At 41.0% G+C, this 13,696-nt stretch overlaps 1 protein-coding gene across 1 annotated transcript in view; it reads left to right on the forward strand.

Moving 5' to 3' along the window:
- The first annotated feature begins 4,466 nt into the window (after window positions 1-4,466).
- The window catches only part of ATP2C1 (ATPase, Ca++ transporting, type 2C, member 1), a 192,324-nt gene continuing 183,094 nt past the window's right edge, over window positions 4,467-13,696 (forward strand). Inside the window, exon 1 of the mRNA XM_006840020.1 lies at window positions 4,467-4,876. Within this exon, the coding sequence (XP_006840083.1) occupies window positions 4,769-4,876 (108 nt within the window). The 5' untranslated portion in view covers window positions 4,467-4,768. The remainder of the gene's footprint in view (window positions 4,877-13,696) is intronic.

Raw genomic sequence — 13,696 nt, forward strand, 5'->3', positions numbered from 1 at the left:
TCTCTGTCTACTCTGTGTGTGGAGGGGGTGGGAATGTTTCTTGCTGTAAGGATTTTTTGCCTCTTTTGTGTCACTGCATTCATATGCATAGGTTAAGTTCATCAGCTTGGATCAGCTCAGTCTTCTTCCCCCCCCCAGCCCCCCTTTTTTCTTCTCCTGGTTGAGCTCTGATCATCCAGTCATCCAGTTCCGGTCACGTGGGTGTCATCTGCAAGCATGGGTGTTCTTGTGCACATGCCCTCTCTTCCCATCAGCCAGTAGCTCCATTCTCCACTTGAGTCCTCCGTAGCCATGTCACTGACTCTGGGCCCAGGAGTCCTCGGGTCTCCTAGCACTGCTTGCCAACCAGGTCCCACGGTGAGAAGAACAAAAGATACGTCTCGAATGGAAGACCTACAGGAAAAACATGACACAATGGAGACAGATGGACTGCTACTACGGGAACAAACAGGTTGCTCCACTAGGAGACATTGGGGCAGTCGGTCGGGTCCCACCAACGTAGCCCCCCCCCGCCCACAAAACTGAGACTCGGTGGAAATGCACGCTCGGATTGGTAAACACACGCATCACCCTTGGGGAGAAATGGGGTAAAAGCAGCAATGAAGTGGCGAGCTAAGTCTCACAATATTCAGAGGGCTTCTGTGGACCCAGTTGGGGACCTGGTTAGCAAGCAGTGCGAGGAGACATGTCCTTTGTAATGGGACGACAGCTTTAAGCTCTGAGTTCCTGTTGGTTAGTTTCCTGTTGAGGACAAGTGGTGGGAGCGACTTGTGGGAACAAGAGGTAATTGCTTCCACTCCTTGTTGTACTGCCTTGCAAGGGACAGAATATACTTTTTTTCTGCTCAAGCGGATATTCTGGGCTCTTTGGGTCCTTCCCAGAAGAACACTGTAGCCACTAACCAGGACTCGGGTCAGCTGCCTTTGACCAAGGCAACTGAGTCAGTTACAAGTGGCTATTAAAATTGGAATTCCTCCAGTCTGAAAGTGCAAAACTATCCATAATGTGCCTAAAAGGGAATATGACTCCTATCTAAGAAATAGGATCCTACCCCGTTTATATTTGTATTCATTACTGAAAGAACCATTGCAATCCATGTCAAACAGAAACTGAGATTGAAGTAGACTGCAAAACGTGAGAAGCAGAAAAATGAAACCTAAGAACATAGTCTCTTTTCAACAGAATCATTTTGCAAAGCAATCTTTAAGAAGTAATGAAATTGGCAAATGTTATGCTACATATGGGACCACAAGGTCCACGGTTCAAGCCAGCTAGCCAGCTGCTCTGCGGGAGAAAGATGAGGCTTTCTGCTCCTGTGAAGATTAAAGTAGAGGTGGGGAACATTTTTTCTGCAAAATTTATAATATCATTCACTGGCCATACACAATTATCAGCTTAAAAGTTAACCTGCTTTATTTGGTCAAACATTTAATTAACTCTGGAGAGGCTCTCTGGTTAATGGGCTGAACTGCAGGGTTGGTTTGAACCACAAGGTCAGAGGTTCAAGCACACCATCTTCTCCTGAAAATACTATACAGAGTTGCTAAGAGTCAGAACGGACTCGACTACACTTAACAACAACAACAACAACAATGTGATGGCTGGAAATGCAGTTGACTAGACAGGGCGAGACCAAATAGTTTCACGGGCCTCACCGAACCTAAGGGTTGGTTTGAACTGTAAGGTCAGTGGTTCAAACTCATCAGCTGCTCCTTGGAAACCCTATACAGGGCTGCTATGAGTCGGAACTGACTCAACGGCACTTAACAACAACAACTGCCTATGGGCCAATGTTCCCCACCCCTGATTTAAATCCTTGTAAACCCTATGCTGGGTTGTTGTACGTCGGAACCAACTCCACAGACTTAACAACAACAGGCTATATCCATTTTGATAACAACGATAAAAAGAGAGAGGTCGGTAATAAATATTATGATTTGCCCCTGGTGGCACCGTGGGATAAGTGCTGGACTGTTAGTCACAAGGTCCACGGTTCAAACCTACCAGTCACTCCTTGGAAACTCTATATAGAGTTGCTATGAGTCAGAACTGAGTCAGTGGTACTTAACAACAACAGCAATAACTAATCAAAAGATTAGCAATTTGAACGTACCCAGCAATGCCATGTAAGAAAGGCCTGGTAATTCCCATAAAGATTACATCCAAGAAAGCCCATAGAGCTCAGTTCTACTCTGTAACAAACAGGGTTGCTATGAGTCGGAATCAACTTGACGGTTTCAGGTTTGGTGTTATAATAAGTATTAACCTTATCTTCAGAGAATTCAAGGAAGGAAGCTGTGTGATTTTTCATGAGTATGTATTTGGTCCTCTAATCTAACAGATTTAGTATATAAATTTCTAGCATTCTCCATTTGTATTTTTTTTTCTTTAGTAAGGCAACTCCTCGTCTTTCCATTTTCCAAGTTAATATATAGAGGCATCCTCAGAAATTCATTTATAGGTTTTGTTAAGAGGCTGTGTTGTGTACTGACTTAGAATGGAGACTCAGGAGTCAGTCCCTTCTCCTCTGCTAGATAGCTGTGTGATGTTGGCATGTTTTTTAACTTCTCTGAGACTCAATTTCCCTATAGTGTGCTATAGAATTACATGCAATAGTACGTGTAAAGAATTTAGCACAATACCTGACACAAAAGCCATAATAAATTTTAGATACATTTCATATTTGTTATCATTTGCATATCTAAGGAAATTGTTGTTGCATCTGTTTAACTATTATTTCTATTTTCTGCTCAGTCTAGTGAGGACAGAGTTTTGTTTTTGAGCTTTATTTGTTTTAACTACTTCCCTGTCTCTTTTCATCACTCTTTTCAGCCCAGGGGAAGGTGGTCATGAAACGGCCATCTGAAACGCAGCCTGCTTTGTGTGTTTGCCCACTGGGAAAAGGCTTTGATCACCATCCACACTGTGGATATTTGGCAGGCTACTGATTTCTGCCCATGACAAGAGGCATCTCTAAAGGTTTAAGTATTTAAAAAAAAAAAAAAAAAAAAGGGCTGCTTGCGGATTCCTGGAGGGTGTGTGTAAATCATGTCTTTGCTTTTCCCCACTGTCCCTTGGGCCACCCCTCTTTCCAGGGCCTCGAGTTGACCCTGGGCGTCAGGATTCCAAGCTTCTTGTTTTACTGGGTTGTGAGCCAGCAGGAGGCACACAGCACGATGCCCTTAGCATTCCCGAGGCCCAGGAGCATAATGTGCCCCTGTTGCCCTCATTAGAATCAGCTGTCTCTGGCATGGCGTACAACAGAGGATGAGCAGAGACTCTGTAAACAGGTAGGTGCACCTGGGGAGTTGACAGGAGGACAGGACCTGCTCCTCTGAGCTGCCCTCAGCAACATTATGTAAATGACTACTTGGAATTGCCTGGCTGGCCCTGGTGAGGCTGGAAGATCACCTTGCAAATGGGCCAGCTGCCAGCCTGCCAGATGGCCTGTGCTGTGGGCGCACAGCTCAGCAGCATTAGGTTCATCAAGTGTGTTCCCTGAAGGCAGGTGGTCCAGGAGCATCAGGGCGGCTGTCCAGGGCAACGACTCAAACTGCAACACAACTTCCCCAGCTCTGCTTGCACACCACTCTCCCCAATTCTTTCAGGCCTTTCTCTGAAAAGGAAAAACTGCCTCTCTCATCCTATCTACAGCAAATTGCTGGGCTTCAGGAGTTTTGGTTCATGTCTAGTCACATCTCTACATGAGAGCCCTTTATAGAAATCATCAATTGTTTCATCGAAAGAACTAGCTACTGCAAAGTTTAAAAGGATAACAAAGCTTGTTTGGGGACTTTGTTCAGCAATCTTGTGACCTCTTGGGTATTAAGAAAAATTTTATGATTCCATGTCTTCTAGGACCACAGATTCCTTGTTATGTTTTGCCTTTTAAAGGATGAGTTCTTTTTATAACGGTTAGAAAGTAAATGTGCAACATTGTCTCTCCCTTATACTCAACATAAAGCCAAAGGAAACTTAATGCTCCTGGATTCAGCCTGTGGATTGGAGATAAGCAAGCATTCAAGGAGAGAAGCCTTTTAACTCAGAACAGAATCTGTTTGCAGCTATTGTTCAATTAATGTAAAGTATCTGGTTACTGGGCATGTTGCATAATGCATCACAGTACAAACCAAGCCTTTTCAGTGTCGACACTGAATTCCTTTGATAAAAATGAAGAGTGAGGTAATTTGTTCATTTCCTTAGAAGTCCCGGAAAACATTCTCAAGAAGGAATGAATCGACACTTTAGAGCTGAAATACTGCTGAGGACAGTCTGTATGTATTCGTGATAGGAAATCTAGAAGGAAACTAGAAAACCCATATGCCTTGCCCTCCTTAGGAGCCAGAAAAGCTGTCAGAAGAGTTAAGATTAAACCTCTCGAGAGTCTGTGGGTGTGGAAAGTCACCAGCTAGCTAATATTAACATAGCTTGCAACAGAACTGCTGCCGCTAGAAATAGGACAGCTACATCACTACTTCTAGGCAATTTGCATTCTGTGAACCTGCCCCTAAATTCATCTAGCTCCTAGTGCCCTGTGGGCATAGCATTTCAAGGGACATATCTAGCTAGTGTTCCTACTTGGCTTTCTGGTTTCACTGGGACCTCTACCCAAAAGAGAAAGCAACAAGGAAAAAGAGAACATTTACTCTGCAGGAACGTGAGTGAGCTACCAGCAAACCTCTAGGCAACAGAGCAACTGCAGAGTTTCTAAATTTCATATGGTTGCTGAAAGGGAGAGGCGGACCAGAACCCTCTCGCCTTCCTCAGTATGGATAATCTGTTGCCTCAGTCTAGATTTGCTTATTTCAAAAAATATCCTCTCCATGCAATCAGGAAATACTTCTCAACACAGAGAAACCAAAGAGCCGAAGAACAGGTATCATTCTGTTTATTATATTATCTTTAGAGTTAATGTGTGTTTGCTTCTGGGTGTTATTCTTTTGTTCTTTAGTGATCTAGTGACGTTAGTTTACTTGTTTATAGGCACAGGTTGGCCGCTGCTTGCCAGCAGCTCAGACTTGGCAGTCAGCAGAGCAAGCAGGCTTGTGAGGATTTATTTGAACTTGGAACACTTGGATCCTGAGATTAAGCTTGAAGTTCTGTAATGATCCATGTGCCTTCCTTTCTTCCGAGTAGCTAAACTACTCTGTCAGAGTTAAATGCTGGTTTCCTAAACCATTTCCCACTGTTTCAAATATGAATTTAGTAACTATTAATATCTTGACAAACATGTAGCTCTAGAATATACATTTGTCTTTTTGTATATATTTATGGTTATACTAATACCATCAAGATTTGTAATGCAAAAATACTTTTTGTAGACTGCCTTAAATCGATCATTAATGACCTGTAAAGATCATTCACAGGTCATTTGAGGTTTTGGTTTTTTGGTAGAGGGTTGAGGATGGAGCATTGCAGGCGTCAGTCTTTGTCATCAACCAGATGTTATGCTGTGGAAGTATACACATTTTAAAACCTATCAAAAAGCCTGATTATTTCTCATGGAAAATCATGCATTTTTTGTCCAGCTTGAGATTTATTACATTCCCTCCCTTACAATCTGTGGAAAAGATATTTATAAAACTGACTTTTTATGAATTATACCAGTTTGTTGAAAGAAACAGCAATATCAGGTCTTTGAAAATCTGGTGATTGATTTAAGAAGTGTGGCGGTGGTAGAGGAACAGTGGATAGTCATGGGAAAGACAGTCCTAAATTGCTTGTGCATCGTGGTTGTAACTAGAACTGCAAAACTGCACATGAGATATTCCCAGTGGTCTGTATTTTTTCTCCTTTGTGATATGAGAGCCTTGCTGACATGCTGGTTAAAGTGCTTAACTGCTAACCCAAAGGTCAGCAGTACAGACCCACCAGCAGCTTAGCTGGAGAAAGAGGTAGCAGTCTGCTTCCATAAAAATGTAATCTCAGAAATCCAGTGGGGCAGTTCTTCTCTGTCCTATCGTGTCTCTATGATGTGTCTCTATGGTGTCGACTCAACCAACAGGAGGGGTTTTTGTGGTTGTTGATACGAGGCAGCCCATCTAACAAAACAGTTCCAGGAAATGAAAGAAAAGGTCAGTAGACAGACAATCCTCTAATGACAAATTTCCAAAATAAATCAATGCATAATGTGGAAAATGAAAACCATTACTTCTGATTGAGATGGAACAGTTTTTATGCCACACTGTTAATAATTATAGGATAATTGGAAATTCAAACAGGCTCTGCTCAGTAAGAGGGCGTGGCTGTTCAAATTCATCTCTTACTTAGGTAAATTATCATAGTTACAAGGAAATCTATTGATTTCTAAATCTCTGTATGCACTTGCTTTTTAAGACGGAAAATCTGAGAATGGGGGGGTGGGGTGGGGGTGTGCTTGGAATTATAATTTGTCCCATTGATAGTTTTCACAATCATCTAGGCACTATTCACTATGGGGGAAGGGCAGGATAGATGGAATCGGGAGAGGAGAGGTGGTTGAAAGGATAGGGCCAGAACTGTGGAATATGGATAAAGTGACTTCCTTACTCCCTTTTCTCATGATAAGTTTTTTGAGATGTGACGATATTGCTTATATGTTGTTGCTATTACTAGTTGCCACTGAGTGGATTCCAGCTCCTGGCAATCCCTCACATTACCGAGTGGGACTATTCCATGGGGTTTTCTTGGTAAATACTTGAAATTGAATTCTTGGAATTCTTACTGGGGGGGTTCTAGCCAATGATCCCAGGTAATTCCTAAATGTTTGTGGTGGTGGTGGTGGTGTGCCGTGGCGTTGGTTCTAACTCATAGTGACCCTGCACATGGTTTCTGAGGTTGTAAATCTTTTCAGGAGCATGAAGCCTCATCTTTTTCCCATGGAATGGCTGGTAGTTTCAAACTGCTGACCTTGAGGTTTTTCACTTACCAGTATTTTATCAGCCTGGTGTGGCGCCTTAGGATAAGCACTCAACCTCAAGGTCCATTTGAGCCTCAATTTCGGTGGTTCAAATTTGCCAGCTGCTCCTTGGAAACCCTCTTCAGTGTCGCTGTGAGTTGGAACCAACTCGACAGCACTTAACAACAACAACAATATAAGATTGGAGTCCTGGTGTGTTGCTATTGGATAAGAACTAGCAGAAAGGTTAGTAGTTCAAACCCACCATCTGCTACTTGGAAACCGTATACAGAGTTGCTATGAGTCAGAACCAACTCAACGACATTTAACAACAACAACAACAACAAACCTTAACAGAAGAAGATTATCAGGGCTTTTCTTCTGCAGTATCTCTCAGTGGATTTGAACTGCTAACCTTTAGTTTAATTTGTTATTGTTGTTGGTAAGTACTGTTGAATGAGTTCTGACTCATAGTGACCCTGTATAGAATTTCTAAAGAGTGACTGGTGAGTTTAAACCAAACTTGCAGGGTCCAATACTTATCCTACAGTGCCACCAGCGCACACTGCTGTGTCACTGCAAAACCAAGAACCAAACCCTATGCCATGGAGTAGATTGCAACTCATAATGTCCTCATAGGCAGAGTAGGGTTTCCAACGCTGTAATCTAAATGAAGGAGTCCTGGTGTGGCGCTATAGGATAAGCACGCAACCAAAAAGGCAATCTGAACAGCAAAGGTCGATGGTTCAAACTCACCAGCCACTCCTCAACAACCTTGTACAGGGTCGCTATGAGTTGAAATCCACTCAATGGCACTTAACAACAGCAATCTAAATGGAAGTCAATTGCCAAATCATTCTCCCACAAAGTGGCTGCTTGGCTTGAACTGCTGACCTTTTGGTTAGCAGACCAGCGTTTTAACCACTGTGCTACCAGTTTTCCTTTATGCCACTTATAGCGCTTATATAGGGATTTTATTTATTTATTGTTTGAAATTTATTTTTTTTTAAATGTTACAAAATGCTTTCAGTAAGAATATTAGAATTTAACATGGAAACATTTGACGTGGACTGGGAGGGCTGCCCGGTCCTCAATTTACAACTATTAAAGATGTCCTGGGAACAACTATGATGAGCATTGGGCAGAGTTCTTACTTCTTCTATAAGTTAATGAGGGACATAACTTATTTGAAAAATAAGTTATTTGACTCCTTTCTAAAACCAATCACAGCTCTGCAGAATGTCTCAGAATTAGAGAAACTAGGTCAGAGTCGATCATGATTCCCATTGAAGATCTTATTGGAGCGTTTTAAAGAAGGTCAATAATTTCTATAATTTGTTGTCTCTAATCTTAACACTTCAATATTGCAAGCTGTGGCTTAAATTTTTTCTTCAGTTCCCTCAGCTTCAGAAATGCAGAGTGTGTTCTTCTCATTTGGTTTTCTAACTCCAGGTCTTTGTACATTTCATCATAATATTTGACTTTGTCTTCTCAAGATACCTTTTGAAATTTTCTATTCAGCTCTTTTACCTCCTCATTTCTTTTATTTATTTGAGGATCTCTATGTTGAAGAAGAGCAAGTTTCAAAGTCTCTTCTGACATCAATTTTGGTCTTTTCCTTCTTTCTTGCCTTCTTAATGACCTTTTGCTTTCTTCCTATCTGAACTTCTTGATGTGATCCCTCAACTCTTCTGGTCATCAGTTTTCAGTGTCTAAAGCATCAAATCTATTCTTCAGACGATATCATCTCTAAATTCAGATGGGATATATTCAGGGTCATATTTTGGCTCTTGTGAAATTGTTTTAATTTTCTCCAGCTTCAGTCTGAACTTGCACATGAGCAATTGATGGTGGGTTCCAAAGTCTGCCCTTGGTCTTGTTTTCACTGATGATATGGAGCTTTTCCACCATCTATTTCCACGATGTAGTCAATTTGATTTCTGTGTATTCCATCTGGTGAGGTCCATGTGTATAGTCATCTTTTATGTTGCTTAAAAAGGTATTTGCAATGAAGAATTCATTGGTCTTGCAAAATTGTATCATGCAATCTCTAGCATCATTTCTATCACCAAGTCCATATTTCCCAATGACTAATCCTTCCTCATTGTTTCCAACCTTTGCATTCCAATCACCAGCAATTTTCAATACATCTAGTTTACATGTTTGATCAATTTCAGACTGAAGAAGTTAGTAGAATTCTTCGATTTTATCATCATTGGCTTTAGTGTTTAGTGCATAAATTTGAATAATAGTTGTATTAACTGGTCTTCTTTGTAGGCATATGGATATTATCCTATCACAGAGAGGGTTGTACTTCAAGATAGATCTTGAAATGTTCTTTTTGATGATGAATGCAACACCATTCCTCTATCAATTTGTCTGGAATACAGAGTCAAAAAGAAATGGTCGATATTCAACCATTTCAAGAGGTAGCATATGATCAAGAGCCAATAATATTGAAGGAAGAAGTCCAAGGTGCACTGAAAGCATTAGCCAAAAAAACAAGGTTCTGGGAATTGATGGGATTTAAACTGAAATCTTTAAACAAACCAATGTGGTACTTGAGACATTCACTGATCTCTGCCAAAAAAATTGGAAGACTATTATCTGGCCAACTGACTGAAAAAGATCCTTATTTGTGCCCACTCCAAAGAGAGGAGACCCAACAGAAGGCAGAAGTTATTGGACAATAGCATTAATATCTCATACAAGTAAAAAGTAAGATGATTCAAAAATCACTGCAAACATACATTAACACAGAATTGCCATAGGTTTAAGCCAGATTCAAAAGAAGATGTAGAACAAAGGATATTATTGCTAATATCAGATGGATCTTGGCTGAAAGCAGAGAATACTAGAAAGATGTTTACCTATTCTTTATTGACTATGAAAAAGCTTTCTTTTATGTGGATCATGACAAGCTATGGACAACATTGCAGGTAATGAGTATTCCGGAACACTTAATTGTACTTATGAGGAACCTGTACATAGACGGAGAGGCAGTTGTTTGAACAGAACAAGGGAACACTGAATAGTTTAAAATTAGGAAAGGTGTGTACCAGGCTTGTATTCTTTTACCATAGTTATTCACTCTGTATGCTGAGCACATAATCCCAAAAGCTGAATTATATAAAGAAGAATGTGGCATCAGGAATGGAGGAAGACTCATTAACAGCCTTCCATATGTAGATGATACAACCTGGCTTGCTAAAAGTGAAGAGGACTTAAAATATTTACTGATGAAGATCAAAGACTACAACCTCAATAGAAAGAAGACAAAAATTCCTCACCAATGGGTCAATAAACATCCATATCAATGGAGAAAAGATTGAAGTTGTTAAAGTCTTCATTTTGCTTGGATCAACCATCAACATCCATGGAAGTAGCAGTTAAGAAATCAAACGACATATTGCTTGGGCAAATTTGTTGCACAAGACCTCTTTATAGTGTTCAAGAGCAAAGATGTCAGTTTGAGAACTTGGGTGTGCTTAACCTAAACCATGGTATTTTCAATAACCTCATATACATGTGAAAGCTGGACAGTGAATAGGGAAGACTATAGAGGAATTGATGCATTTGAATTATTGTGTTGGAGGAGAATATTAAAAGTACCATCCATGGACTGCCAAAAGGACAGACAAATCTGTGTTGGAAGAAGTGAAGCCATAATGTTCCTTGGAAGCCAGGATGGCCATACTTTGGACATATTATAGGAAGGACCAGTCCCTGGAAAACGACATCATGTTTAGTAAAGTGGAGGGTAAAAGAAAAAGAGGAAGGCCCCCAACTAGATGGATTGGCACAGTGGTAGCAGCAATGTGCTGAAATGTAGCAACGATTGTGAGGTTGACCCAGGACTGGGCAGTGTTTCGTTCTGTTGTGCATAGCGTCACTATGCTTTGGTACTGACTGTGTCACGTAACAACAACAACAACAGCTGCAACGGGAGAACCCTAAACTCATTAACTTTTTTTGAAATAGTCTGGGAAGTTCATAAATCAAATCAGTTAATTCCACAATGACTAATTTTGCAATCCAACTGATACTACTTAATCATGTATGAGATCTGATTTCTATCCAGATATGAAGATATTAAAATTTCAGTTTCACCTGAAACAGATAAGGTAAGACCAGAGAGTTTAGAAAACTGAAGCAATCTGTTTTCATAATCATAAAACACTCTCGTCTTTATTCTATCTACAAGGATAATGTTTTGTCCAATAAATTATTAGAAGAAAGTCTTTGGGAGTAGCCTCAGAATTAATCTCTTAACCATTGGTTGAACATCTTTAAGGAGCTCAGTGGCTGTCTTATCGATGTTTAAAGCTAAACGATTTCCAAATTTTTCTAGCAGCTTGTTCTAATCCTAGCAGAGTTTCTTCAGGCCTGATTATAATATGGACTAGTTGAACCAAGTGTGGGAGCCCAGATTGATTGATAAACCTCAATAACCATTTTTAATTCCTAAGCAAACCTGGTATGGGTCTTCGTGTAATTTTGGAAAACACTTTACCCAATGCTAGCTAACTCTGAGGGAATCCATGGAATACAGAAAACATGGAGAGACTCCTCAGGGCTCACAGGATGGATCTTTTCAGGTTAAACTTTCTTACATTGTTTTTTTTTTTTTATGTTAAAAAAAAAGAAAGCTCAGAAAGAGTATTATCAGAAAGTAGGAAGACAACAGAGAGTATGAAAAAGAGACTGCCAGCATGCAAGTGGACAGAATCCAAGCAGGAGTTTTACATTATAGCTCCTTCTGTTTTGCTAATTTGGGTACAGTATCTAGCAAGGAGACAATTATACTGTCCTGATGTCTTTTAGAGGCTTCAAGGTAGTAATCAAGGAGCCTTGACAGCACCATAGGGTAAACACTAGACTGTTAACCACACAGTGGGGAATTCAAACATACCAGTTGCCCCACTGGAGAAAGAGGAGACTTTCTTCTCCAGTAAAGACTTGTTGTTGTTATTGTTAAGTGCCGTCGAGTCGGTTCTGATCCATAGCTACCCTGTACAGGGTTTTCGAGGGTGTAAATCCTTACGGGAGTAGCAAGCCTCATCTTTCTCCCACAGAGCGGCGGGTAATTTCGAACCGCTGACCTTAAGGTTTGCAGCCCGATTCGTAACCACTACGCTAAAGACTTACACCCTGAAAAATCCTAAATAGAAGAGTTGTGAGTCGAAATGGACTCAATGGCAGTGAGTTTGATTTTAGGTTAGGTAGTAATCAGAACACGCAACCCATTAAGGCTGCTTAATCCATTAGTCTTTATTTTCTAATTTACTGCAAAGGAAAACTAATTCAGAACCACCAAATGGTCACTCATTTTTCAAACTATCTTTAGTGAGGTTATGCCAACCAGACTAGAGTAGCCACATTAAAGAACCAAAGTGCTTGTTCATATAGTAGGCAGAAGTCCTAAAAGGACTCTAACTGCATTTCCTTTATTTTTCAGAAGGTTACACTAAATTGCAAGAACATAAACAAATCCTTCAATAAAACTTAAAGAGCTATAATGCAAAGGAGCAGAGCTCAAATTCAAGAAGTTATTTACCTTGAGACTATGTTCAAGAGTCTGGGAAGATAGAAACTCCAAATGTCTTCCTTGGTCCCAAAGTCTGAATCTTTGACAACTCTGGGGTTGCTGAAGGCAATGCACCTTTTTGAGGGTAGAAATAAGGAGGGGATAGGAACAAGGGGGGTTTGGGTGTGTTACTGTAGGATAAGCACTAGACCTCCAACCCACTAGTCACTCCCTGTAAATTTTATACAGGGTGGCCACAACAAAGGAATAGGGAGTTAAGGTCAGGTGTATGTCTAGGTTAGGCCTAGGACTGTGTTTAGTTTCAGGATCATGGTTAGGATGAGGATTAATGTTAAAGATAGGAGTTGGGATCGAGCTAGGAATACTGGTTACAGTTAGGTTTAATTTTTTTCTTGATGATTGTATGTGAATGTGTTCCCAGGTACTCACCACCTATCTCCTGGTGGATGTAATTGGGACTAGAAGTGTTGAACACAGTTCTCTATTCGCTATTTGTGTAGCATAGTTCAGGATGGGTTCATGCACCTCCAAAAGCTCGAGTGGCACTCCCAGAGCCTGACCCCAGGCAGAGCTAACGCTGCACCCGAAAGGGTGCCACTGGCAGCGGGGCTGGTGAGGGCAAGGACTGACCATGCCCCTGGCTACCAGGAGGGCACATAACTAGGGGAAACCACACCCTTCTTGCAGCTAACCTCCATCCATATCCCGTATCTGCAGACCACTGTACAAACAGATGCTTGTAAAAACTCAGGATGGCCACAGCACTCTACACCAGCTGACAGTCCACTCTTCTCTCATTGCTCCTGTTCACAGCTTCCTCTTCCAGTTGGCACCCAATCCACCTCTTTGTCCTATCCTCTGAAGCATGGGTTTCAAGATCACTATCTGTATCTGTTTCATTTGGTCTATGTCTTTGTTGCAGAGGGTCTGCTCGGTGCCTCTACCTACTCTGCCATCTTGCCCCAAAAGTGGCAGTACATCTTTGAAATTCATCTTCTGACACCAAATGTGTCAAAGAAGAAAATCTCATACTCTAGCCAATGCTCTCTGAGGAATCACAGAGCACACTCTCGTCTCCATGTGGCCTGGCAGCTTCTACTGATTGTCCATAAATTCCATTATCTTCTAATTCAATTTTTCCACAAACTTTTTAAAGACTCCTTTTCTCCAGAAGCATAAGCAATTTCAAAATATTTATTGGGTTAACTCTCCCTGAGTGAATACTTCCATTCCTATATCTTCGAACACAACGTATTTGTTGACAGCTCCCT

The sequence above is a fragment of the Chrysochloris asiatica genome, unplaced genomic scaffold, assembly GCF_000296735.1.
Source record: "Chrysochloris asiatica unplaced genomic scaffold, ChrAsi1.0 scaffold00028, whole genome shotgun sequence".
NCBI lineage: Eukaryota > Metazoa > Chordata > Mammalia > Afrosoricida > Chrysochloridae > Chrysochloris > Chrysochloris asiatica.